The following is a 24882-nucleotide window of genomic DNA, read 5'->3' as shown; positions in this document are numbered from 1 at the left end:
AAAATAAACAGTACACATTGGAACCATATTCATTCCATAAATCTTTACCCAAAACCCAATTTAAACTCGCCATGCTAACTGTAAACACAAAACCATTCTTCAAGCCAAAACCCAATTTCCCTCAGCATCACAAAATCGTAATTTATCATGACCAGAAAACAATTCAATATGCTCACCAAACCAAAAAAAAAAAATCATACCACTAACAACATGACCACAACACCAAAGATAAAAACAAATATATTCCATTTAGACTTTTCACCTCTTTTTCTTTTAACGATAAATTCAAGCCAACAAAAATCTAAAATTATTTCCAACCACTTACCTCGAAATGACATGCACTTCTCAAAACACCATAGGTACATCCATAAAATAAAATCGTTATCAAATTATACTCATCCTCCAACGCTAATAACCACCTCAAATGACCAATTCCAACCATTTTCTAAACCACAACATCACATAGCAACAAGAAGAAGATTAGTTTCCCCCATACACCAAACTTATCTCAAAAGAGCGTCTCACAATTTCCACCATGAATTCATCCAAAATAAATAAATAAAGAATACACAATTCATCCCCAAGATGAGAACGCATATATCAAACTCCAAAATTTTCTCCACACATAAACACAATAATAAGTACATGTTCAGCTACCCTTACTTGGAATTCCTAGAACAAGATCACCTTGTTTTTGCTCCAAGCTTTCTTACTTTTCATGTCCTAACCAAAACTTTTGCTCTCACTCACTCACCAAACTCATGTTGCCTCACCTTTCTTCACAGACCCGATTTTTAACTTAGTAAAATAGTCCCTTTTTTTCCCCTTAATACAATGAAAAAAATAATAATAAGTGGTTGCCCTAAAAAACTTCTGACTAACCTTTTAGTGTGAATGGCCATCAATTAAAGGTCTTTCTAGATGAACAATGTGCTGGAGAAGAGATAGTTGGAGTAAATTTCGTTGATCCTATCATTGCAAATAACAATTGAAAATTAAGAAATGTTGAGCTCCCTTACCACAAAGGATAAAGTGTATTTTAATTTTCATGTTTCTGGTTGTTGTTAAATTCTTTTTTAGTTCCAATTTTAACTAACTTTTAATTACTCAATTGGTTTCAAGATTCTTCTATTTTTGGAGGTATTAGTAATGGATATTGAGAAGTACTTTAGTTTGAAGAAGTTCTGCATTCTGGTTCTTAATTTTATTTCAATTTTTAAATCTTGTTGTAGATCACTAGTACAAATTCTCAAATTACATGGAAATTTTCTTGCAAATTTGTTAAAAAAATTTGCAAGAAAAGGTTTTTTCCTGCTATTTTTTCTAAGAATTTTAATTGGTAGGTAATTCCTTCGTAGGTAATTATTTTCTACAAAATTATAAAATTCGCAAGTATTTCTTACAAAATTTGTTGCGAAAAGTGTTTTATACAAAATATTTTGCAAAAAAATTGGCAGCAATTTCCTGCGAATTTTTTTTTCATAACAAAATTTATAAATATTTCCTACAAAAAAAATTTCAAAACAAAATTGGCAGGAAATATGAGTTTTTTTAGTAGTGATAGAATTAGTTAGTTTTAATTGTACTTTGTTAATTCTTCTTCATAAATAGGTATCTTAGTTTAATTGTACTTTTATCTTGTTTTAAGCTTAGTCTACATAGTTGTTATGTTTTCCTGCCATATAATAGGGTTTTAGATGTTTAAAAGTTAGAATTTGCATAGTTTTAGTTTTAGTAGTCTTTTATTATTTTTTAGAACTTAATTAGAAAGTGAATATTAAGTATAGACAGTTGATGAGTTCATATTTATGCCCTCATTTAATATTTAATTATGAATTTTTAATTTAATTTTGTTCTTAAGAGATTTATTTAATTGGGATTTCATATAGTTGGATTTATTTAGTATGAGATACAAAAATATGTTAAAAATAGCTTTTTAGTTGCATAAATGTTCTATGGATATTTTGAGGTGTGTTAGTACAACTACAACTAAGTTAAGCTCATAGAGGTGTGGAAATAAATTGATTAAAGCTTCATGACACCTTAAAGGTAAATCCAAGAATATAAAATTATCAAAATCACAAAAATCCAAGCCAAGCATTGCATGAAGAAGGTAAGAAAAGCTTGAAAAAGTGAAGAAGTTTGGCTAAGCCAAGAAGAGGAAACTGACAAAAATTGGACTAATGCAGATGGAGAATCTGTTGTTTCAGCTACTACAATAATGTATTCCATTGCTCTGACCACCCTCCACCATCTTCAGTGCATCGTCCTTTAGGCTTATCTGTACACCTTTGCGCATGATGATGAAAGGACTTTCTAACTTGTCTAAGTCGGTAGCTTTGCTTTAGGAACTTCCAGTTTCGGCACCAAACTCAACCCTTAATCTCTTTTTGTCCTTACCAATAACATGCCCCTTTGTAGGTACGATCTTCTTCACCGCACTTTGAGGCCGATGAGTATCAGCCATAAGGCCTGTAAGGTTAGGCACTTGGACCATTAAAATTCTTTGATTAGGCTACCACCCGGGGGCTTGGTTTCACTAAGTATGGGATTCGCTACCCAATTAGTCTCCTTACACTATTCTATTAGGCACATTTTGTCTAGGCTTTGCCCCAAAAGTCCACTTTGGATTGAGAACGTCCCATTGTGGATTCATAGATTGAACTTGACAGGTTCCATTACGGAAAACCCTCGAAACACAAGTTGTGTCACTATATTCCTTCAGCCACATCAAGAAGCCTTTTCCTCTTAGTGTTAGTGTTAGCCAAGTTAGCATCAACTTCGTCAAAGCCATCATTTTAAGTTGATGACATTTATGAGTGATCCAACCATCTTGAGTGGTAGTTCTCAAAGGAGAAGGGATCTAAGGTACTAAGTAGTTATGGAATGAAGGGGAACTCAAATGTGTAAACTAGGTTGACTCACTTTGATACCTCTAGTTGAAGGAGAAATGCATATTTAAATTATTCTCGACCTCAACTCATAAATAATGGGGCTATTAGATGTAAAAAAACAAATATGGTAGTATATAACTTTTTCTCTAAAATATGAAATTTATATCAAAATCACATCGTTTTATAAAAATAAAGAAATAAATATCAATTTAATTTTTTAAAAGTTTTTTCATGATATATTGAAACATTTTAAATATATAACAACAACTAGATTTTACATTTAAAATATAAATGTTATGAAAGAAATTACTTAGATATGTTTTTAAATTTAAAATATCAGTTATATAAGATCATAAGTACAAATTGCAATAGGACGGGACATGGACGAATTTCATTATTCCATACTCATCTCTAAAATAATCTCAATCTTATCCCCATCCACATACCCAACGAATATAATATTTTCTCTCATCCCTATCCTTATCAAGTAACTGGTATACATATGTATGCTCATACATGTTTTCTTAGTGTTTCAATATCAATTAATTATTTTTTATAAAAAAAGTAAAAATCGTATAAAAGGAAACCTAATATTATCAAATATTCAATTTTAACAATGTATATTCTTATATCTTCAATGCCAAATATTTAGAAAGAAATTATAATAGTATATATTATGTTGCTCAATAAACTATGAGTACTTTAATAATTTAAAGGAAGATGGATATATAATGGCACGAGTATGTACATCACGTACCCATATCTAATTAAAAAAATTGGATATTATACATACTCATACCCCGTATCAAGTTCATGAGAATTTCTGTCAAAACGAGACAAGTTTAGACACAATATCTAGAGGGACAAATTCATTTGTCATCTTTGATCATAAATATTAAATTTTTAATATATTAATAAGATAAAATTCTTTATTGTCAAATTTTAAATTTAAATACATTATTATTGAACAAATTTTATAATATTTAACCTTTTATAAGAAGATTATTTTAAAATTAAAACTTATGTAACATAACAACATCTATTAATAAAATAAGATCATAAATTACTATAAGATCTTCTATGCTATCAATAAATATTTGCACATTGATTTATAAAATGCATTAAAGTTATAATATCATAATAAAATGAAAAAATATATAAATAATAATGGAGTAAACATATAATTAATTATTTGTAATACTTGAAAACAAAAGGATTAATACAAAGGTTGTCATTATGTACAAAGATTAATATGATTTGATATGATAAGAGGAAAAAAAAAGTAAAATTGTACTAAAAGAGATAGTATAGCATCAGTTGATGGGACGGTTTGGGGTCATCAGCTGACTACAAGCGTGATCGCATTCCTTTCGCTGATAAATTATGGCACATCAATTATTTTCCACTGCGAGTGTGAGCCACGCGCCTCATGCGGACAATGGAGTGCGTCACTGTCTTGCAATCGATGAGGGAACACACACAACTTCATCATTAAACCACCCTCAATTAAACAACTACACTTCATTCTCATTATATTACATCTTACCGTGCTTCCAAAATTTTCATACTCAAAATATTACATATCACCTTAAGTCAAACACTTCTGTATTAACAACACCTAATAAATGTAACAAATCTAAAGTAATAATGATTAGCTTAATTACATAATTATTAAATTAAGCACTATAAATCATTAAGGTATAGTAGTTATAGATCAGATTAAAACTTTAAACCATCTGCATTGGTCTAAGAACAAATTCTATATTGTTATAATTATATAATTATATATATACTCTAATTTATTGAGATGTGATAAAATTGTAACGGATTGATTAAACTTAAAAATAAACTACTTTTAATGTAATTAATATTTGTCCAAACTAGTATTAATTAAATACAGGCACATAATTTTATGGATCTTGGAGAAATTTGCTTCCGATAAAAAGGAAATTATTAATTGGGATGTTCAACTCGGCAAATAATTAAATTATTGACTCAGATTTGGATCTGAGTATGGGCTCGGAAGGACAACTAAGCAACATGTTCTTCTCAATGTTGACTATGGTTAAAATTGGAAGCTAAATAAGTCTAAGTTGAATTGAAGCTTTTATTTTGTGTGCTTTCTTATGGGATGAAATGAAAGAGAAAGAGAAAATAAAAAACTAAAAATAATTAAAGTAAATATTGAATTTCTCTTTTAATAACTCGGAAGAGATTAAAAACTAGTAGAAAATAAAATAATTTATTTATTGTAATTTATTTGTTATTATTTAATATTATAATTAAACAAAAGAAAAACTCTTATAATGGACTCTAGTGGTCCGTAATAAATTATGAGTGTAAACATATAGAAAACAATTTTTTAACAACATAATTCACTATTTCTCGTCTTTGTTTCTTTTTAAAGAAGAAGAAAGAGGTTTATATAATGATCCACTCAAACTTCCGTTTACAAATAAGAGACACATAAAACTCTTGTTTGTGAAAGAAAAATTGCATTAATTTTATTGAAACTACTTTTTTTTTTTAAATGAGTTAAAATTAAAGTTTGAGATAAGTTATTTGAAAATGTAAAATTTATTCATTTTTAATTAAAGCATTCCAGCATATTATTTATAGATAAAAGGTAATATCTTACATTCTTAGAGATGTTGAGTATACACGATGCATGTATTCAACAATATTTTGTCAATGATTTTATCATTTCTTCAAAAATAATTTTATTAATAAATTAATAATAATAATATTAACAATAACAACATCGACGACAACAAATAATAATAATAATAATAATAATAATAATAATAATAATAATAATAAATAATGAGTAAAAGGGCACGGTGTTAAATCATTTGCAAATTACTTGGTGTGTTCTTGCAGTTATTGTATACAAAATTGATTTTTAAAACTAATTTTGATGTGATGTGGTTTATGTTAAAATATTTTTTTAGTATAATTTTTCATTCAATATAAAACCGCTTAAACATATTTTATTTTAAATGCATATAATTCATCTCTCAACAAGAAATCACATATAAATATTTACTAATTTCAACTTTTATTCAAAATAAAATAACTCCGACTACCTATATAGTTGATAAATAAATGAAATCAATCCAAAAGTAATCAAAGAAAGAAAAATTAATTAGCTTAATTTGGGCTGCATTTGTTTCAATAGTGATTCAAGTATCATGCCTTTAAAATTATGGATTTATTTGGATAAATTATCAATAAAGACGACTATTTAAAGAAAGAAATAAGAAGATAAAAATATAATTAGAGCATACAAAAGAACTTTTTATTCAGCTTATGTAGATAATTTTAATTTAATAAGATAGTTATGTGTAGAGAAAAGTATATAAACAATCCTAATTGTTTTCATCAAAATTAAAGTACACCCAATAAAATATGATCTCTCTTCAAATGGTGCACATGACATAGCAACCATCGATTAATAGACTTAAGTTTCTTATTTCTAAAGATAGATATATAACGTCAAGTTTAATTCGCCTGTTAAATTGGTATAATTAGCAGTCGTTACTCTTATGTTAGAAGCTTAGGTTTTCCTTTTCAAACACCTATTTTGACCATAAAAGACTACTTTATTCTATCTAGGTAAATTAATATTATACATACATACACATATAGCAAGATGAAAAGTTAGTTAATCATATGTTCGAATAACCTTTTTTAAATATCACGGTCAGTTCTCAGAACAAGAAAATAAACTTCTACAAAAGTTCGAAATAAATCTTTTAAAAAATTTCCTGATTTTTTTTTTATATAATGCTTGTCGAGAATTTGTGACTTTACATGTGTTCTTTCTCTTCTTTCTCAATTTATATCGAAGAACTGTAAGTACACGAAAAGAGTCCAGAATATATAAAAATAAAACAAAACAAGAAATGAGATCTAAACAAGATGATCAAGTGGGCTAAAATAATTTTTAATTACTAATTTAAATAAAAATTTATTATCTTAGCCGTTGAAACTGCTTTTTTGAGGGTGTTTATGGCATTACATCTTCAGTCACTGCAATTCTCACTGATCAGAACAATGTCTCAGTCCCTTTGATTTTCGAAATACTATGTCATCACCACCAAGAATCGAATCAGAATTTGGAACAATCAGTGAATTGAGTTTTCATCCCTCTAATCTCTAACTTTCTCCGTTGAGTATAGAAAGAGAAAAAAAGACAGCCTCAAAAAGCAACACGAGCATTATTACACAGTACTTGCTTGGTTGCTTCACACTTTCACAGTCTGCTTTTTCTTTTGGCTAGATATTATAAAAACAAAAACACCCTCTTCACCATATATATACATACATACTTATATTTATTTATTTATTTATTTATATATATTATATATTATATATCTGATTGAATAGTTACGAAAAGGATCTTTTATATAGTTCATTCTGAGTCTCTGAAGCAAAAACAAAAACCACCAACTTTGTAACTCTGCCGAGTTTTCTCTTCTCTCCCTTCTGCTTTGGCAGACTCTGGGGATTTTGCTTTGCATTTTTTTGTGTGTCAATTGGTGGCGGCTTTATAACGGTGGCTATTATTGTGCAGAGTTTTCAATTTTTTGGCAAGCTCCATAGGGTATGGTCAGATTCTGAAGTTCTAAATTTTCTTACATTTAAAGTTTGGTTTAAAGTTTTCTCTGCCACAACCTATGAACAAGAGATTCATAGTCATCATCACTACCCATCGCTGGCAGCGAACTAAGCACAATTGAGAACTAAGAAAAAAAGTGGGAGCAAGAAAGAAAATAAATAAAAAGGTACTAGGAGCCAAGGCATTCAGAAGAAGGAGGATCTGTCATCTGAATTATCTTCCTTCAAGCTTTAGGAGAAAGAGACATCTCGACCAAGGTTACTAGAAAGCGATTAATATTATTGTTATTATTGGATTTTCTTCAGCTTTTGCTCTCTTATTAGTGAGTAAAACGTATGTAAACAGTTTGTGCCCACTTGGTTTTTCTTTTTTTGTTTCCTTTTTCTCTCTTCCCCGCATCTCTTTTGTTTTTGGATTTGTGTGGGGGGGAGAAACCTGAAGTTGTTCTATTTTTGTTATTATTTTTTATTTGGAATTCTGCAAAGGAATTTTGAGTTATGTGGATCTGGGGTCTTTCTTGGCTTTCGTTTTCTGGGGCTGCGTTTTATATCATGATTTTTGTCTCATTTAGTGTCCTTTTTATGTATTTCAGATCTAGACAGTGGTTTTGTGGATAAGGGAGACAATGTTGTCTCAGAAGCAAGCAGAGGAAGCAATAGTCACAAACCTCAACGAGACAGAACATGAAGTGGGAAGCACAAGGGAAGAAGAGAGGGAGCAAGAGCACTCCATGTTCAGTCTGAAGAGCATCCTTTGGCATGGTGGTTCTGTTTGGGATGCATGGTTCAGCTGTGCCTCAAATCAAGTAAATCACAACTTCCATTTGAGCCAAGAAAAAAGAACCTCATAAAGTAACTCTCTTGGTCCCTTTCAGTCCATGTTTAACACACAAATTTTCCATTTTATAGGTGGCTCAAGTGCTCTTGACACTCCCATACTCCTTCTCTCAACTTGGCATGCTATCAGGCATCTTGTTTCAGGTGTTCTATGGAATTATCGGAAGCTGGACTGCATATCTAATCAGTGTCCTCTACGTTGAGTACCGCACCAGAAAGGAAAAGGAAAACGTCAACTTCAAGAACCATGTCATTCAGGTTCGTCTCTTGTGTTTTTCTTTCCATCTTCCCTGGTTCTTAATCTGTATAAAGAGAAACAACAGTGACTAAATGGAATTGCACTGTTCTGAATTGCAGTGGTTCGAAGTCCTTGATGGGTTACTTGGTCCATATTGGAAAGCAGTGGGGCTAGCCTTCAACTGTACTTTCCTACTCTTTGGATCTGTGATACAGCTTATAGCATGTGCAAGGTAACACCTTTGCTTCGATTTTTAAGGCAACTAGAACTAATATAAAGTGGGTCTAAACTTTTCCTCTATTTACAACATTGTTTTCTTTTTCTTTTCTCATACAAACAGTAACATCTATTACATAAATGACAAATTGGATAAACGGACTTGGACTTATATTTTTGGAGCTTGCTGTGCCACCACTGTGTTCATACCTTCCTTCCACAATTACCGAATCTGGTCATTTTTGGGTCTTGGAATGACCACTTACACGGCTTGGTACCTTGCTGTTGCAGCTATCCTTCATGGCCAGGTGATAATTCACCAAATCAGTTCTCATCACAAACACTTTCGTTCCATTGAAACCATTGGTCAATTTGTATGTGACATGGTATATATACTCAAAACCTCTTGCAAATCATGTTTTGTAGGTGGAAAATGTCACACACTCGGGTCCATCAAAGCTAGTGCTATACTTCACTGGAGCCACTAACATACTCTACACGTTTGGAGGACATGCGGTGACTGTGTAAGTTCACCTTTTTCTCATCACCATCATCACGATCTACCTTCTGTCCTCTTTCACCCGTTTATCTCTGTTTTTTTCACACTGCTTCTCTTTGCAGCTTTTGCCGGTTATCTTGGTTTTCGAGATCTCTGGCCAAAAACAAAAAATCATGCAAAATCTGCTTTCTTTTCTCTTAGTTTTTTTTTTTTTTTTCGCTTCAAAAGTGTTACAACCTCTGTCTCTCCTTATCTCTAGGAAGATTCCACAAATTGAATGGCCATTATTTCCAAAATCTGATTGAATGAATGTATCCACTTTCTAAATTAATTAAACTTTGAACAATGAAAAATTACAGTTTTACTGGGTCGTTTTGGTCGGTTCCTACTTCACAAAGTTCTAGTTGTAGTTAAGTTCTTGGCAAAAAAGGTACAATAAAGTGAAGAAAAAAAAACATACGAACGATCACATTTAACAAAAGAAAGTGTGTATTTTTAATTCTTATTTATTCTATTAATTTTGATTTTGACCCTCGATGTCTAAATCAATTAATTAAATCTCCTAATTTTTTAATATATTATATATATATAATAAAAATGATTTATTGTCACAAAATTAGGAGAAGAAAAAAACTAATCTTTATAAATTTAGAGTTTAAAGACAAATTTATCGATTTAAAAAATGCAGACTAAAATCAACATTAACATTTAGCGAAAAATATATTTTTCAATATTTAATTTTAAAAATACGCCTTTAACAACTTTGAATGTCATCTCATGATTATTATATTATGGAAGATTTGATGATGTAATTTTTATTTAACAGTTTAAAAAACTATTAATAAGATTATATGAAACCAGTTTATATTATTTAATGAGAGTCTCCATTTTGAGAAATTTGATTGTGGAATTTCATTGTGATTATATATAAATATTCATGGTAGATCTTCTGTTGATAAAGTGATAATGGTGACAAATGTTGCAGAGAGATTATGCATGCCATGTGGAAGCCCCAAAAGTTCAAGTACATCTACCTGCTGGCCACTTTGTACGTTTACACACTAACGATTCCCTCCGCCGTCGCCGTCTATTGGGCTTTTGGTGATATGCTTCTTAACCACGCCAACGCCTTCTCTCTCCTCCCCAAGTCTGGCTTCCGTGACGCTGCCGTCATCCTCATGCTCATTCACCAGGTAACTCACTTCTTAAAACATTTTTTTTAGAAAATAATAATAATAAATAACAAGAAAAACAAAAAAAAAAAAACCAGTTTCGGAACAAACAAGTGACCCTAACATCAACTTTTGGATTGCGTTTAGCATGTTAAAATGACTCTATTTTGACTTTATAAAGAGAAAACTTTAAATAATTATTTATTTAAGAAATTGATAGGATGGATTTATTAATAGATTAGACAAACACATACAAAGTATACATTTATTTATTTTATTAAATGAATATTTTCTTACACACAAGCAAGCTTCTTCACTATTATTACAATCATTTTCGTATTCTAATAACTTATTATTTTGCAACAAATTCATATCCTTCCCTTTATTAATATTTTCATTTTGATGTACACCAAAGTCAAATATTTTCATTTTGTTGTACTTTGATCGTTAGAGGGCATGTGCGTAATTTTATAACTATTTTTACGGGCAATTTTCGTAATTTATTCTCTACCACTTTTTTATCATTTTTTTTGAGTTTTTTTTTTCTATCCCTATCTCTCTTAATTGCAAAAAAAAAAATAATATAAAAATATCCCTAAAATATGTTTTTCTGTTGTCACGAACAAGACTTTTTGTTCATGTTATTTTGATTAAATTTGTGTATAAACATTATTTTAGTAGTGTTCCAATATCAAGTGAAATGAGATGGTCCTCTGAAATATTGTACCCTTGAAAAGAGTGGAATTTTGTAAAATTATTTAAACTTTTTTAGTTTTAATTTATAAATGATGTGAAATGATTGAATATTAAGTTTTGATATTGTTTGTTGATGTTATTTTGCAAAAAGGAATTAATTTAATTTTGTTTGACATGAATGCAGTTCATCACATTTGGGTTTGCGTGCACTCCATTGTATTTTGTGTGGGAGAAGGTGATTGGGATGCATGACACAAAGAGCATCTGTTTGAGGGCACTTGCACGATTGCCGGTGGTGATACCGATATGGTTTTTGGCCATAATCTTCCCTTTCTTTGGTCCCATAAATTCAGCTGTTGGATCTCTGCTCGTTAGTTTCACTGTCTACATCATCCCTTCCTTAGCCCATATGCTCACTTACACAAAAGCTTCTGCCAGACAGGTAAATCTTCATACGTCTTAACTATCTCTTTGCCTGCCCCCCCAATCTAATTAATGTCAAATATTCATGCTTTCTTCTTCTTATTATATCAAAACTATAAGATTAAAACATCTAGAAAGAGAGTGGGGTGGGGGAGTGGTACTACCAACAAATGTACAAACGCATTTAAGGCTTGGATTTGGAAATTATACGACAAGTATAGAAGCTGGTGGTGGGTCATTTTCGTACAGTTGTTTACAATACTTTCATTATGCACTGTCCTACACCACACCTTCCTATGGAATTCACTCATCCCTATTCCTAATACCTCACATTATAAGAACTAAATTATTCATGCCAAAATTACCCATTCATATTTAATAACAATTTTATATATATACTTAATGTTTTTTAATTGAAGAATGAATATGAAAATGAGGAAAGTGACAAAAATCCCAATGGGTTTGGGCATGGCAATTGGGGGGGGCCTCCCTAAGATATCTTAGTTTATCTTCGTACTATATTTGAAAATCTTGATAAATCTCCTCGTTTGCATTATTGTTGGCCCCTTTTTGGGATTTTTGTGAGTGTTACAACAATGGTAGTGTGGGGGCACCATAACAAATATCTAAGTTTTTTTCACCCTAATTTTACAGAATGCTGCAGAGAAGCCTCCTTTCTTCATGCCAAGTTGGACTGCAATGTATGTGTTGAATGCATTCATTGTTGTATGGGTTTTTGTTGTTGGATTTGGGCTTGGAGGATGGGCCAGCATGACAAACTTCGTAAGGCAAATTGACACATTTGGGCTTTTTGCTAAGTGCTACCAGTGTCCTCCACCAGCACCACATCTTGTGGCAGCACCACCCCCTCATGTTCATCATTAGAGTAAAAACTTACTCATTCACCTCAAGAGTTCAGCAACAATCACATTTCCCTCAATACTTTGTATTATACATGCGGGAAAATGGTGAACATATACTTCCCCTTTTTTATAATGTGTGTTGGCTGGGTTTCGCATTGTTTTTGTCCTTTTTCTTTGTTATATAGTATTTTGTCCCTCCCTTCTTGTAAGATTATTAGTTGATTACAAATAGTGTGTCAAATGTTATGATTCCTTTGCTATGAAATGCACAGGCTAATTAAATTAAATTAAACACTATGCTTTGGTATCTTTCTTTTACATTTTATCCCCTTAGGATGTTGAAGCCCTATAAGACTTTGTTTTCCATTTCCTTTTATGTTCATAGTTTGCAAACTCATTATTAAATTTCATGTGTCTGGAATATTTCCATCGGAATAAGAGTAACTATCTGCAATATTTATTATCTAAAAAAGGTAACATTGCTTGACTTCAGAAAGGTGACTTGTTCAATGTTTCTATTATGGAAAATGATATTTTAACCCACTTTTTTTGACTCACTTTTAACTCATTATACTATAATGTTACATCTGGTATAGTGTAAAGAAATATAAAAAACAAATTGAATGAAAAAGAAAGAAAAAAAAGGAAATAATTAGAAAAGGTTATTACCTGATTAAAAAAGTAATTAAAAGAAAACGTTTTTACTTATTATTAGTTTTATTTATTGATATCAACATTATTGATTATTTGGGGAAATGGAAGTCATTGAATTAGACATGTCCTTTTCCGTAACCAGAATTATATTTTGATGGGATGTGACTACCAACTAATGTAGTCAAACTAAAATAAAGTTAATATATAGATATTTATAACATGGCTTAAATAATGGTTTCGTCTTAGTTTTTGTTTGGTCTTTTTAATATAGTCTTTGTTTTCCTTTTTAATTTAGTCATAATATTCATCAATTTTATTTAATTTGGTCCTTTTTATTAACACCGTTAAAATAATTAACAAATGTGAATAATAACCGTCACGTGTCATTTTGTGATTTTTAAAAAAAAATTTAAATTTTTTTTAAATTTTTTTATTTAAAGAAAATGTACATATGTCAAGCTCGTATCATACCTCGTGTCATTTTGTGATTTTTAATTTTTTTTTAATTTTTTAAAATTTAATCTTTTTTCTTAATTTAAAAAAATTCACGTGTCAAGCTAATATCATGCCACATGTCAGAATCAATTTTTATATTCAATTTGATCCTAATATTCGTTATTTATTTTCAATTTGGTCCTAATTTTTTTAAAATTTAGCATTTTTGTTCCTCTCCAAAGACAAAATATAATTTGTATATAAATGTTATATGCATATTCTTATTAAAATGCATATTTTTATTAAATATTTTTAATTTAGAATTAGAGTTGATTTAAAATTAAATATTTTTAACCTCTTAAAATTTTAAATTAATGGTGTTATTATTTTTTCGTTTTAATTTTAAACTAATTCTAATTCTAAATTAAAATTATTTAATAAAAAAATGCATTTTAATAAGAATATTCATATAACATTTATATACAAATTAAATTTTGTCTCAATTTAGAGAGGAACAAAAATGCTAAATTTAAAAAAAAAAATAGGACCAAATTGAAAACAAATAATGAATATTGGAAACAAATTGAATATAAAAAACTAACTCTCACACGTGGTATGATATTTGCTCGACACGTGACTTTTTTTTTAATTAAAAAAAATTTTAAAAAAAATTAAATCACAAAATGACGCGTGTCATGATATGAGCTTGACACGTGTACATTTTTTTTAAAATAATTTTTTAAAAAAGAATTTAAAAAAAATAACAAAATAACACATCCGTTAGCGAAAAGGACCAAATTGAATAAAATTGACGAATATTAGAACCAAATTGAAAAAGAAAACAAAAGTAAGACCACATTGAAAAAACCAAACGAAAACTAGGACCAAACCATTATTTAAGCCTTATAATATTGATACTGTATACATACTCAAAATGGGGATAAAGGGTGTATCTCACAGTTCATTTGATGTTTTCAAGACATTATCAAAGGGTGTCTTGGACTATGTAGGTTGGCTAATAATCACATGTGCAGTATGCAACTAATGCAGCTAAATGAACTGAGAATGGATGTATAACATGCTTGATCCTTCAAGGAGATTTAGAGAAGAGTTCATTATTGGTGTCCATGAATTTTTTTCAACCGCAATGAACCAAGCGTGTTATACTTTAGATGGAGGGATAAAGTGTCCTTGCGTACGGTGTATTTGTGAGAAAACTCTTAAACCATCACATGTTAGGGCTCATTTGCTACAATATGGATTTAAACCCAACTACAAGGTATGGACTGATCATGGAAAAGAAAGACAAAATGAGGACAACTTCGGTTATGCATCTACTAACCATGGGAATATGAATGTTGTTGACATGTGAAGCCAAGGTGGTTTGCTTTTTGAAGATTTGATGAAGACTTAATGAAGCTTTTGAACTATCTTGAAGCCATTACCATTGGAATGATGCCTACATTGATGAAGGAAAAGTGATTTGATGATAACCATGTTGATCAAGGCTGGAATGTGTGCTCTCCATGTAGTTACATCATTTAGAAAGTGTATTTTAAGTTTGTAATTCATGTTGTAGACCTTATAGCATTAATTAGATGTTTTTGGTCTTAGGTGTGTCTTTTCATCTGTTGAATGGTTTTTCAACAGGTTAAAATGTCTCTTTTAGTCTGTTGAATGGTTTTTCAACAGGTTAAAAGGTTGGCTGCAGTAGTCTTAAACTGCAACAAATTCAATCAGTTGATTTAGTTTTTAATCGACTGATTTCACTTAAGTCAAGTGAAATCAACCGATTGATTTAAAAATCAACCTATTTGACTTTCGTAACAGTTTGACTATAAAAGCTGTGATTTTCTCACTAAAATAGGCTATGGGGTGTCCCTCTTGGAGAAGCACGACCCCAATACCTACATTGGATGCATCACACTCAATCTCAAAAGTTTTGGAGAAGTTAGGAAGGGCTAAGAGTGGTGCATTGATAAATTTTTGTTTTAATGTTTCAAAAGTCTTCTCTTGATCTTTGCCCCACTTATAGACCACACCTTTCTTGACCAATTCATTTAGAGGGGCGGCTATGGTGCTAAAATTTGGCATAAATCTCCTATAAAAACTAGCCAACCCATGGAAGGACCTAAGCTCACTCACATTCTTTGGGGGAGGCCAATCCTTGATGGCCATCACCTTTTCTTGGTCCACATGGACCCCATGTTGATTTATCTTGAAGCCTAGGAAGATCACATGATCCATTCCAAACACACATTTTTCCATGTTGGCATATAAGGATGTCTTCCTTAATGTCTCTAACACACTCCTCAAATGATGCAAGTGGTCATCTTGAGACAAACTGTAAATGAGAATGTCATCAAAGTACACCACAACAAACTTCCCTAAGAACTCTCTAAGAACATGATGCATGAGTCTCATGAATGTACTAGGTGCATTGGTCAAGCCAAAAGGCATGACTAACTACTCATATAATCCAAACTTAGTCTTGAAAGAGGTTTTCCATTCATCACCTTCTTTAATTCTAATTTGATTATACCCACTCTTCAAGTCTATTTTGGAAAATATGGTTGCACCATGTAACTCATCAATTAAGTCATCTAACCTAGGAATGGGATGGCTATACTTGATGGTGATGTTGTTGATAACCCTACAATCTATGCACATTCTCCATGTTCCATCTTTTTTGGGGACAAGAATCATGGGCATTGCACAAGGACTCATGTTATGTTGCACTCACCCTTTTTCTAACAACCCATTCACCTGTTTTTTGGATTTCCTTAGCCTCCTCGGGACTAGTCCTATAGGCAGGCCTATTAGGCAAAGATGAGCCTTGTATAAAATCAATTTGGTGTTCTATACCTCTTAGGGGTGGGAGGCCCTTTGGAGGTTCTTGAAAAACATCTTGGAACTCATCTAAGACTAATGATAAGTCTTGGGGACATCTAGAGTGAGGACTTTGGAAAGAGGGGGAAGGTTCACTAGAATAGGCTAAGAAAATAGGTTTTTGGGCAAGCATTACCTTTTTCACCCCTTTGAGGGAGATCATGCTCTTCTTGGCCTCTTTGCCATGCCCTTGCACCTTCTTTTGCGCCTTCTCTTCCTTTATTTTCTTTAACATTTGAATTTGGTCCTCATTAACTTCTCTTGGTGAGAGAGGTAATAATGTAATCTTTTTGCCTTTGAAGTTAAAGGAAAACTTGTTGGAATGGCCATCATGAAAAGCTTTTTTATCAAATTTCCATGGCCTTCCTAGTAAACTATGAGTTGCTTCCATGGACACTAAGTCACATAATACCTCATCTTTGTAATTTCCAATGGAGAATTTGATAAGAACTTGTTTGTCAACTTTGATCTCACCTTCCTCACTAAGCCAAGATAGCTTATAGGGCTTGGCATGAGGGATGGTTTTCAAGCCAAGCTTGTCCACAACCCTTGTGATAACCACATTGACACAACTTCCACTATCAATTATGAGGGAGCAAGTTTTGTTGTTGATTTGGCACCTTAAGTGAAAAATATTTTCTCTTTGGTTTTCAAATTCTTTGGGCACTTGGCCTAACATGCGCCTAACCACCAACAAACCTCCTTCATTAGGTTTGATTTCATCCTCACTTGAAGATTGGGAAGAAGTGTGGGAGGAAGAACTTTTAGGGGAGGGGGAGAAGAATGCTCACTTTCAACTTCTCCCTTTGGGTTCAAGATCATGTTCCTTTTTGTTGGACAATTTGAAGCAATAGGACCATATCCCAAACATTTAAAACATTTGATGGAACTAGTTCTTGAACCTTGGGAAGAGTTTGAATTCTCATGGGGAACTCTAGGCGCACTTGACCTAGGTGGGTGGTCCTTGGAAGATGGTTTCTCATCCTTTTTTTCTTTTCCTTTCCAAGTCCTAGAGTAGTAGTCATTGTAAGGAGTACTCTTATTGGCATCTTGTTTCTTTTTCAATTGACTTTCAACTTTTAGGGCCAAGTGTAAAATTTTATCAAGAGTAGAGTACTCTTACAATTCAACTACATCTTGAACTTCTCTTCTAAGACCATTCACAAATCTAGCTACCTTTTTCTCTTCAATTTCAAATTGGAGTCCTACTTTGAGAAGCATGGACTCCATCATTTTGTAATATTCATCCACACACATGGACCCTTGTTGAAGCCTTTGGAGCTTCAATAGAGTCTCCCTCCTATAGTAGGAAGGAACAAATCTAGCGCGCATTAAATTGTTAATGTCCATCCAAGAGGCCGCAAGTGGCTCTTGGTTAATATTGTTCATACAAAATTGATGCCACCATGTCATGGCATAATCCTTAAATTCTAAGACTACTAAATCTACTTGCTCTTGATCACTAACTAAATGAATGTTAAAAATTTGGTCCACTTTTTGCTCCCATTCAATGTAGATGTTTGGATCATTCTCTCCCTTGAACTTTGGAATTTTGATTTGTGGAGGTGGCCTTTGTGGAAGTTGATTGCGCCTTTCCCCACCATCATGGTCGTGCCTTCTTCTTCTTCCACTATGGCTTGAATCCTCGAAAAAAGATCTCCTTCTTCTCCTTTCATCTTCTCTAAGTTCAAGCCTTTGAATGTGTTCTTGAAGGAAAATCTCACTTTGTCTCCTATCCACCCTTAATTAGTCAAAAGTTTCCCTCCTACTAACTTCCATTTCACGTAGGATGTTGGCAAGGGTGATTTGTTCGCTTTCTTGGGCCATAGGAGTCACCATGGAAGGAGAATAAGGTGAAGCTGATTCCTCCTCCTCTTCTACCTCCAAGATTGGATCCATATTCATGTTCCTACACCAAAACTCACAAAAACCGAGACAAGAAAGAGGTTAGTGAAGAAAAACAAGCTAAACCTGAGACCAAGTGTGGTCTTCAAAAGCACCAAAGTGTTTTTGGTCACACTCGCAAAGCACACAAGCAAGGCTAACACTCAAATCCTTCCAAACAAGTGAAAAACTCCTTAAAATTGATGAAAACCTTTCAAAAGCAAGACAAGTGGCTCGACCACAACACTCTAGGAAAGCAAGAAAATGGAAATAACTAAGACAAAACAAAGATTACCTAAGATAAGCAAGTAAAGCTTAAAACACACGAAAGTTTAACTTCTAAAGAAATTTATTTTAAACATAAAACTTGAACACGACTAAAGCAAGGAAAAGCACTTTTAAAGACTCCATGGAAAACATTTGAACAAGCTAAGATTATACCTCGAATCATGCATACACCAAGAAATATCACAACTCATGTCAAGAGGTGGAACTAATTTGCCAATATCACTCAAAATCCAAGCATAAAATTTGGTAGCATAACACCTAGTAAATATTGCCAAATGGAATCACCAAACAACACAAAAGCTCTCGGCCAAATAGGTTTTTGCCATGGAAACACTTTTTATTTTCAAAACTAGGTGCTTAAGATGACGAGAAAGATACTTTAGGGTGTCTTGAACACTTAGTTCCTTAAAAATTAGGTCAAAATCAATTTCAAGGAGCATACAACAACACAAGGCATAGATCTCATGCAATAGCTCAAATACTTAGAAATAAGAAAAAGAAAACTCAAATAAGTATATGACAAGAGACTCAAAAGTAGCTAGGAACATTTTAAGAAGACTTTCAACATGTGATGAAAATTTTTTAGAATGGTAACAACTAGCAAGCTCTCGGTTTTCAAGTAAGGAAAATCATACACTTCATATTCTCACTTCAAACAAGAACATACATCAAGAGATGGGTTTTTGGATACATAACCTCTTGTAGAGTGGGAAGAAAATGTGCACACCACTTGAACAAGCCAAAACTGAGAGGTCTCCAAGCCAAGAAAGCCACCAAAACAAAAGTTAACACAAGAAAAATACAATATTCAAGATAACCTAGGCTCTAGATACCAAATGACGAAGGATTATGTTGTTTTCTTTTAGATTTACGTAAGTTGTTTAAGAAAGCTTTTTGAAAATTCTCACTGGACATTAAGATAGCAAGTTTTCTAGATGTGAAGGTTCATTTCTCAAGCTCATGAAAGGAAGAAGAGAGTTGGATTCAAGTTCAAGTAGTCACGGTTTTTAACACAATTTAGAGAACAAAAATGAAAGAAGAAACAAATAAAATGGAAAGCATGGAAGATGGTGCAATGGAGGAAGCACGCCACTCATAGGGGGGATCTAAGTCAATCAAACCCTAGAGATGAGTGATGGTGCCACCACTTGCAAGCAAAATAAGGAAAAGGTGAGTTTCACTTCAAGGAAAGAGAGCTCACAAAATTTGAATGGTTGAAACACAAGGTTTATAACATCAAATAATCAATCCTTTTACAAGACAAGGAGCCCCCTTTAAATAGAAGTCCATAGGGGTCCTTTAGCAAAAACATAAACATCAAATGGATCAACTAAAAAACCCTTAACTCCTATGCTAGAATGCCACACGGCCAAAATGAGAGGTCTTGGTTGGTGGATGCATTTCCATGAGGATTCTAGGCCAAAAGAGGAAGGAGACCAAGTAGCCTTCAAAGGAATCAACCAAAAAGGCAAAAGGAGACAAGGTACATGTCTACTTTTGCTTTTACTTTATGCTTTTTGCTTTTCCCTCTCTCCTGCACATCATTCACATGCTCCAATCACCATGCACCACCTAGCATGCTCTACTTTCTTTAATTACCTACAAAAACAAGACAAACAATGATTAACATATTGGTTTAAGTTAAGCTAATCTTGGTCAATGGTCAACTTTGGTAAAAGTCAACAAGTCAACCAAAATAAGTTAACTAGAAACCAACTTAGGAAATTTTAAACTAAAGTAATGGAAAACAAAGATAAAGGTGATGGCATAGAAGGCTCCCCTCTAGACATGCTTCTAGTGATCCTTCTATAGAGGTCTCATAGTTGGTCACACCTTCATCAGAACCCAAATCCATCCATAATGACTAACAAATGTACAACCAATAAGCCAAATTGTGTTTCTTGTTATTTTGAGCACCTACACACTTATCAATATACTTCGCACGTTCATGCGTAAATGGAAAATAATTAATTATTAATTAAATTATCATATTAATGGCATAGGACTTGAACTCAAGTCCTCTCATCACAACTAAGTACTCTCAACCACATGAGCTAGTATTATTTATTGTTTTCTCTCTCCACATTAATTAACTTAGAGGTTCTCACCCTCGCATTAATTAAATAACATATATTTATTTATTTAATTTTTCCAGGTCTTACAATGTGGGACTTTAAATTTCTTTGTATTCCCTTTAGACAAATATATGCTATTTGGTGCTATTTATTTAGCATATTGTAATATGGACAGTAACATGTTCCTAATTTTCAAGAATGAGAAAAGGGTGACTATTAGACAAAAAAAAAAAGAACTAAAGAAAAATTTAATAATAAAGATTAAGAATGGTTAAAAGCTTTACCAACAACATAGAGGAAAAAATGCAAGTCATGGCTTTCATGAGCCAATACCATAATCCAGAAAGTATTATAGTAACATAATTTGAGTATTCATCAATTATATGTTTTTCACTAAATGTATTTTTTAATTATTCTAGCACATTCAATAAATAATATATAGTGTTGTTTCTCATTGCATATGTATGTATAAAATTTTAACTACAACTTTAGTATATTTGGAGATGAATGTATAAAATTCTTAGATAGGAATAAAGAGAGAAGAAAAATGTTTTATTTTTAATGCTTTTAGTTATAGAAAGATGAAAGAAACAGTGAGGAAGTTACTCACTTCCTTTTTTTTTTTTGTGTATGTGAATAAAATTCAACTATTTAAATCAACTAACTTTTAGACGCAGCGTTCATCTATATCACCTACATTTATTTTTATTTAAAAAATTTATGATTTAGTGACAGTTACATCTGTCACTAAATAATTTTTTTTTAAATATGATTTTATTGGCAGTTATAACCGTTGCTAAATGTTAAAAATATTTTTTTAAATTATAATTTTACTAACCGTCACATCAATCGTTAATCATTGAGTGATAATTTTTTAAAATTAATTTAGTGGCAGTTAAAAATGACTCTAATAATTTTATCGACAGTTATTGTGTTGTATAAAATCAACGTTGTTATACCTTTATGACACCAAATTCTATGTCGACTGGATAATTGACGGGAATAGGAATAGTAGCAGTTACAACCGCCATTAAGCGATATATATATATATATATATAACCGACATTAAAAATTGAAATTTTAGTTGTGTTTGTGTCAAACTTTTAACGAGGACTACAACAACGATTCAAAAATTATTGTCAGATGATTGTATTAACCCTCGTAGAAATTTCTACAGTAGTGTGAACATTCTAATAAAGTAATTATAAAATATAATTGATTATATTATATTAAAACTCATAATTAATTATGTCTATTTAAATAATGTGATAATACTAGAATAATATAATATTTTATCAAGTTTTGTTTGTGTTGGCTTTTAGGATTTTAATTTTTTAAATCAATGTCTACTATGTTTTAATAGAGGTTAAAATTTGACATAATATTTTGATTTATTTTTCTGAAATATATGTATTTTTTTTCTATTATTAAGTCCTTATATTGATTTTGTTTCATTTTAATTTAAAGTTTATTTTAAGTTTAACTTATATTTAAAAAAAATATGTTTTATGTTAAGTTCTTTTACAAAATTATAAACATTGGTCGATATTAAATAATTAATAATTATTTTATAACATTCTTTTCCTTATTCAGAATTACAAAAACAAATACAACAAAGAATTTTCATCCCGATTATTTAATTTTATCACCACCATTCACCTGCACAACCATTAAAGATCCATCCCATCAACCAAAAATCAAAGATTCAATCATCTACATTTATCAATCTTCACTTCTAAATAAACACAGAATAAACCAGAAAGAGATCATAAACTTTTACTCTGCACCAAATTGCAGTATTGCTTCTTCACCAAAGGCCTGTAATTGGAGATACTCGTTATCTCATTCACGAACTCAATCACCTTGCTCACGTTTTCGCCCTCCATTGTTGCGCGTCTCAGAGCCTTGTATATCCCACTCTACAACGTTATTTAGTTGAAAACCCTCGTTGATTGCCAAAGATCGAAGTCGCTGAGTTGAGGAGAACGAAACAACAACGTGGATGTTGTTCGTCGAAGAGAGAAACCAACTAGGGAGCAAATTCTCGAAGAGAGATGAAGGTGGCCAAGAATTTGTGGTCAATTTCTCTCAAAGAGATGGAGGATAATGAGTCCAAAGATGGAAGAAAGTGCTAAGGGATGATGGACTTTTTTTGGAGGAGTTTCTTCACCTTCCTTCTTTCACTTGGTTGTGTAAGAAGTGCAAAAGAGATGTATTTCCACTCTAATCAATTGGTGACTTGTGTTTCTCACACAAAGGGTCACACTAAAGTCATATAGCCCAAAATGGAGACGAGAATAAAATAAAAGGAAAATGATTTTTTGACTACTAAATTTTGACAATTTTCTCTTACAACCTTAGGTGGCATCTTCTAAATGGTTCTTCATTTATCCATTTTCTCATTTTCAATATTCCAAGACCACTTAGAAGATGACATGTCATGTTGTAAGAGAAAGTTGTCAAAATTTAGTAGTCAAAATATCATTATCCAAAATAAAATGTATTTATTTTGCTGCATTGAGAATTTCTTGACTCTCGCTACTCTAGTAATACGAGCTAACATTTGATTAAGCAAATGTTCTTCAAATTATGCTTGACAAGATGTTTTTTTCTTTTCTTCTTGTACTATTTGCATGGTTGTTGGTCATCCCTTCTATTGCCTCTTAGCGTAGAAAAATCTCAACCAACCCTAATCTAACTTTACTAATTACACCTCCAGATTTAAATAAAATCTAAAAATTACAAATTTATGATATACAAAATAAAATAGAAAGAATGATAATTTTGTTGAATAAAAACAGTTTTGTCTTGTTATATTTTTTGTGATTTTTTCTATTCTTACTTATTTTTTATCTTAGTCATTCATTCACTCATCATCATCCACTTCTCGAAAAGAATTCATCTACGGATTTGTATGACTTGTATTAAAAGGAGTGTAAAATCACCCAGATTAAAGATTGAACTCACATTGTAATTACCTGGTAAATCTAAAGGAAAATGATAGAATGACTATCCATTTTTACTACTTCCTTACTCCCTTACGTGGAAAATGGTTTTTAATTCTTTTTACTTTCAAAAGAGCCACTGGCACGTGAGTGAATGAAGGTTAAAAAAGTTAATCTAACCTACCATTAACTTTATCATTTGGCCGTCACAATAAAAAAAGAAGCGGTGCCATTAACTTACCATTTTGTTGTCACCGTGAAAAAAAATCTTCGCAGAACCTTGGATACCATTCACACGGCGCCAGAATACTTCTTTCTTCTCCACCGTGCCTGCGAAGTTCAACATGTCAATCGTCTCATATGCACACATTTTTATTCACCTAATCCACAGTCACTGATAAAACCTTACTGTATATGATATTTCTAGACAGAATATCTGGTGACCATAAAATTAATAACTGGTGACCTTCCTTGAATTTTTTACACAATTTTTTCACCCCTAATATGTTGTTAAGAAGTCCACAACTACAACCTTCTTAGTGTCCTAGAATACATCGATGACATTTATAAAATGTATATTTACTAATTGTTAGTTGTGGACATCCTTACAACATGGTAGGGGTGGAAAAGTTGTGCAAAAAGTTCAAGGAAGGTCAGCAATTATTAATTTCATGATCACCAGATATTTCATCTAGACTTAATTTATATGTGTGGTGGATTTTGTGGACCAATTATCTCGCAACAATATTTAGTAAGTTCAACATACCTTGCAAACATGCTTTTAGGGTCATGGGTGTGACTGTTAGTGGGGAAAAATTGAGTACCCAAACACCAGACCCTAATTGATATTTTTGTCCAAAAAGTTATGGGTAGGTCACCAGGTAATATATCATGGGTCACCAGTTAATACAGTCACTGTTATGATGTGTTTGATCAAGTGCTTGTGGGCTAATTATTCCTCACAAAAATCTTTAACCAGTAAATATACCTTTTATAAATGCCATCGATGCATTCTAGGACACTAAAAAGGTTTTAGTTGTGGACTTCCTAACAACATATCAGGGGTGAAAAATTTGTGTAAAAAGTTCAAGGAAGGTCACCAGTTATTAATTCTGTGGTCACCAGATATTCTGTGTAGAAATATTATATACAACGGTTTTATCAGTGATTGTGTATTAGGTGAATAAAAATGTGTGCATATGAGACGATTGACACGGTGAATTTCGCAAGCACGGTGGAGAAGAAAGAAGTATT

At 31.8% G+C, this 24882-nt stretch overlaps 1 protein-coding gene across 3 annotated transcripts; it reads left to right on the top strand.

Annotated features, from left to right (window-relative positions):
• Positions 1–7269: 7269 nt before the first annotated feature.
• Positions 7270–12770, top strand: LOC114167065 (auxin transporter-like protein 4). Of its 3 annotated transcripts, none has more exons than XM_028051989.1 (9): positions 7270–7500; positions 8108–8320; positions 8424–8609; positions 8709–8821; positions 8930–9113; positions 9232–9329; positions 10290–10497; positions 11357–11614; positions 12250–12563. In XM_028051989.1, exons 2-9 carry the CDS (start codon positions 8141–8143, stop codon positions 12478–12480), a joined length of 1458 nt encoding a protein of 485 aa, XP_027907790.1. In that variant the 5' UTR covers positions 7270–7500; positions 8108–8140; the 3' UTR covers positions 12481–12563. The 3 variants fall into 3 exon arrangements, with proteins under 3 accessions (XP_027907790.1, XP_027907789.1, XP_027907791.1); XM_028051988.1 differs by having other exon boundaries at positions 7311–7772; positions 12250–12770; XM_028051990.1 differs by lacking the exon at positions 7270–7500 and adding an exon at positions 7992–8010.
• Positions 12771–24882: the final 12112 nt, after the last annotated feature.

Source organism: Vigna unguiculata, chromosome 10, assembly GCF_004118075.2.
Source record: "Vigna unguiculata cultivar IT97K-499-35 chromosome 10, ASM411807v1, whole genome shotgun sequence".
In the NCBI taxonomy this organism is placed as follows: Eukaryota; Viridiplantae; Streptophyta; class Magnoliopsida; order Fabales; family Fabaceae; genus Vigna; species Vigna unguiculata.
Note: the sequence above shows the minus strand (reverse complement) of the source record. Positions and strands in the feature narration are given on the sequence as shown.

Excerpts from the sequence above, each read along its gene's own strand:
- LOC114167065 (XM_028051988.1), top strand. The coding sequence starts at position 8,141 with ATGTTGTCTCAGAAGCAAGCAGAGGAAGCAATAGTCACAAACCTCAAC. Across the intron at positions 8,610-8,708 it reads TCAAGAACCATGTCATTCAG|TGGTTCGAAGTCCTTGATGG; the intron begins GTTCGTCTCTTG and ends TCTGAATTGCAG. Across the intron at positions 8,822-8,929 it reads CAGCTTATAGCATGTGCAAG|TAACATCTATTACATAAATG; the intron begins GTAACACCTTTG and ends TCATACAAACAG.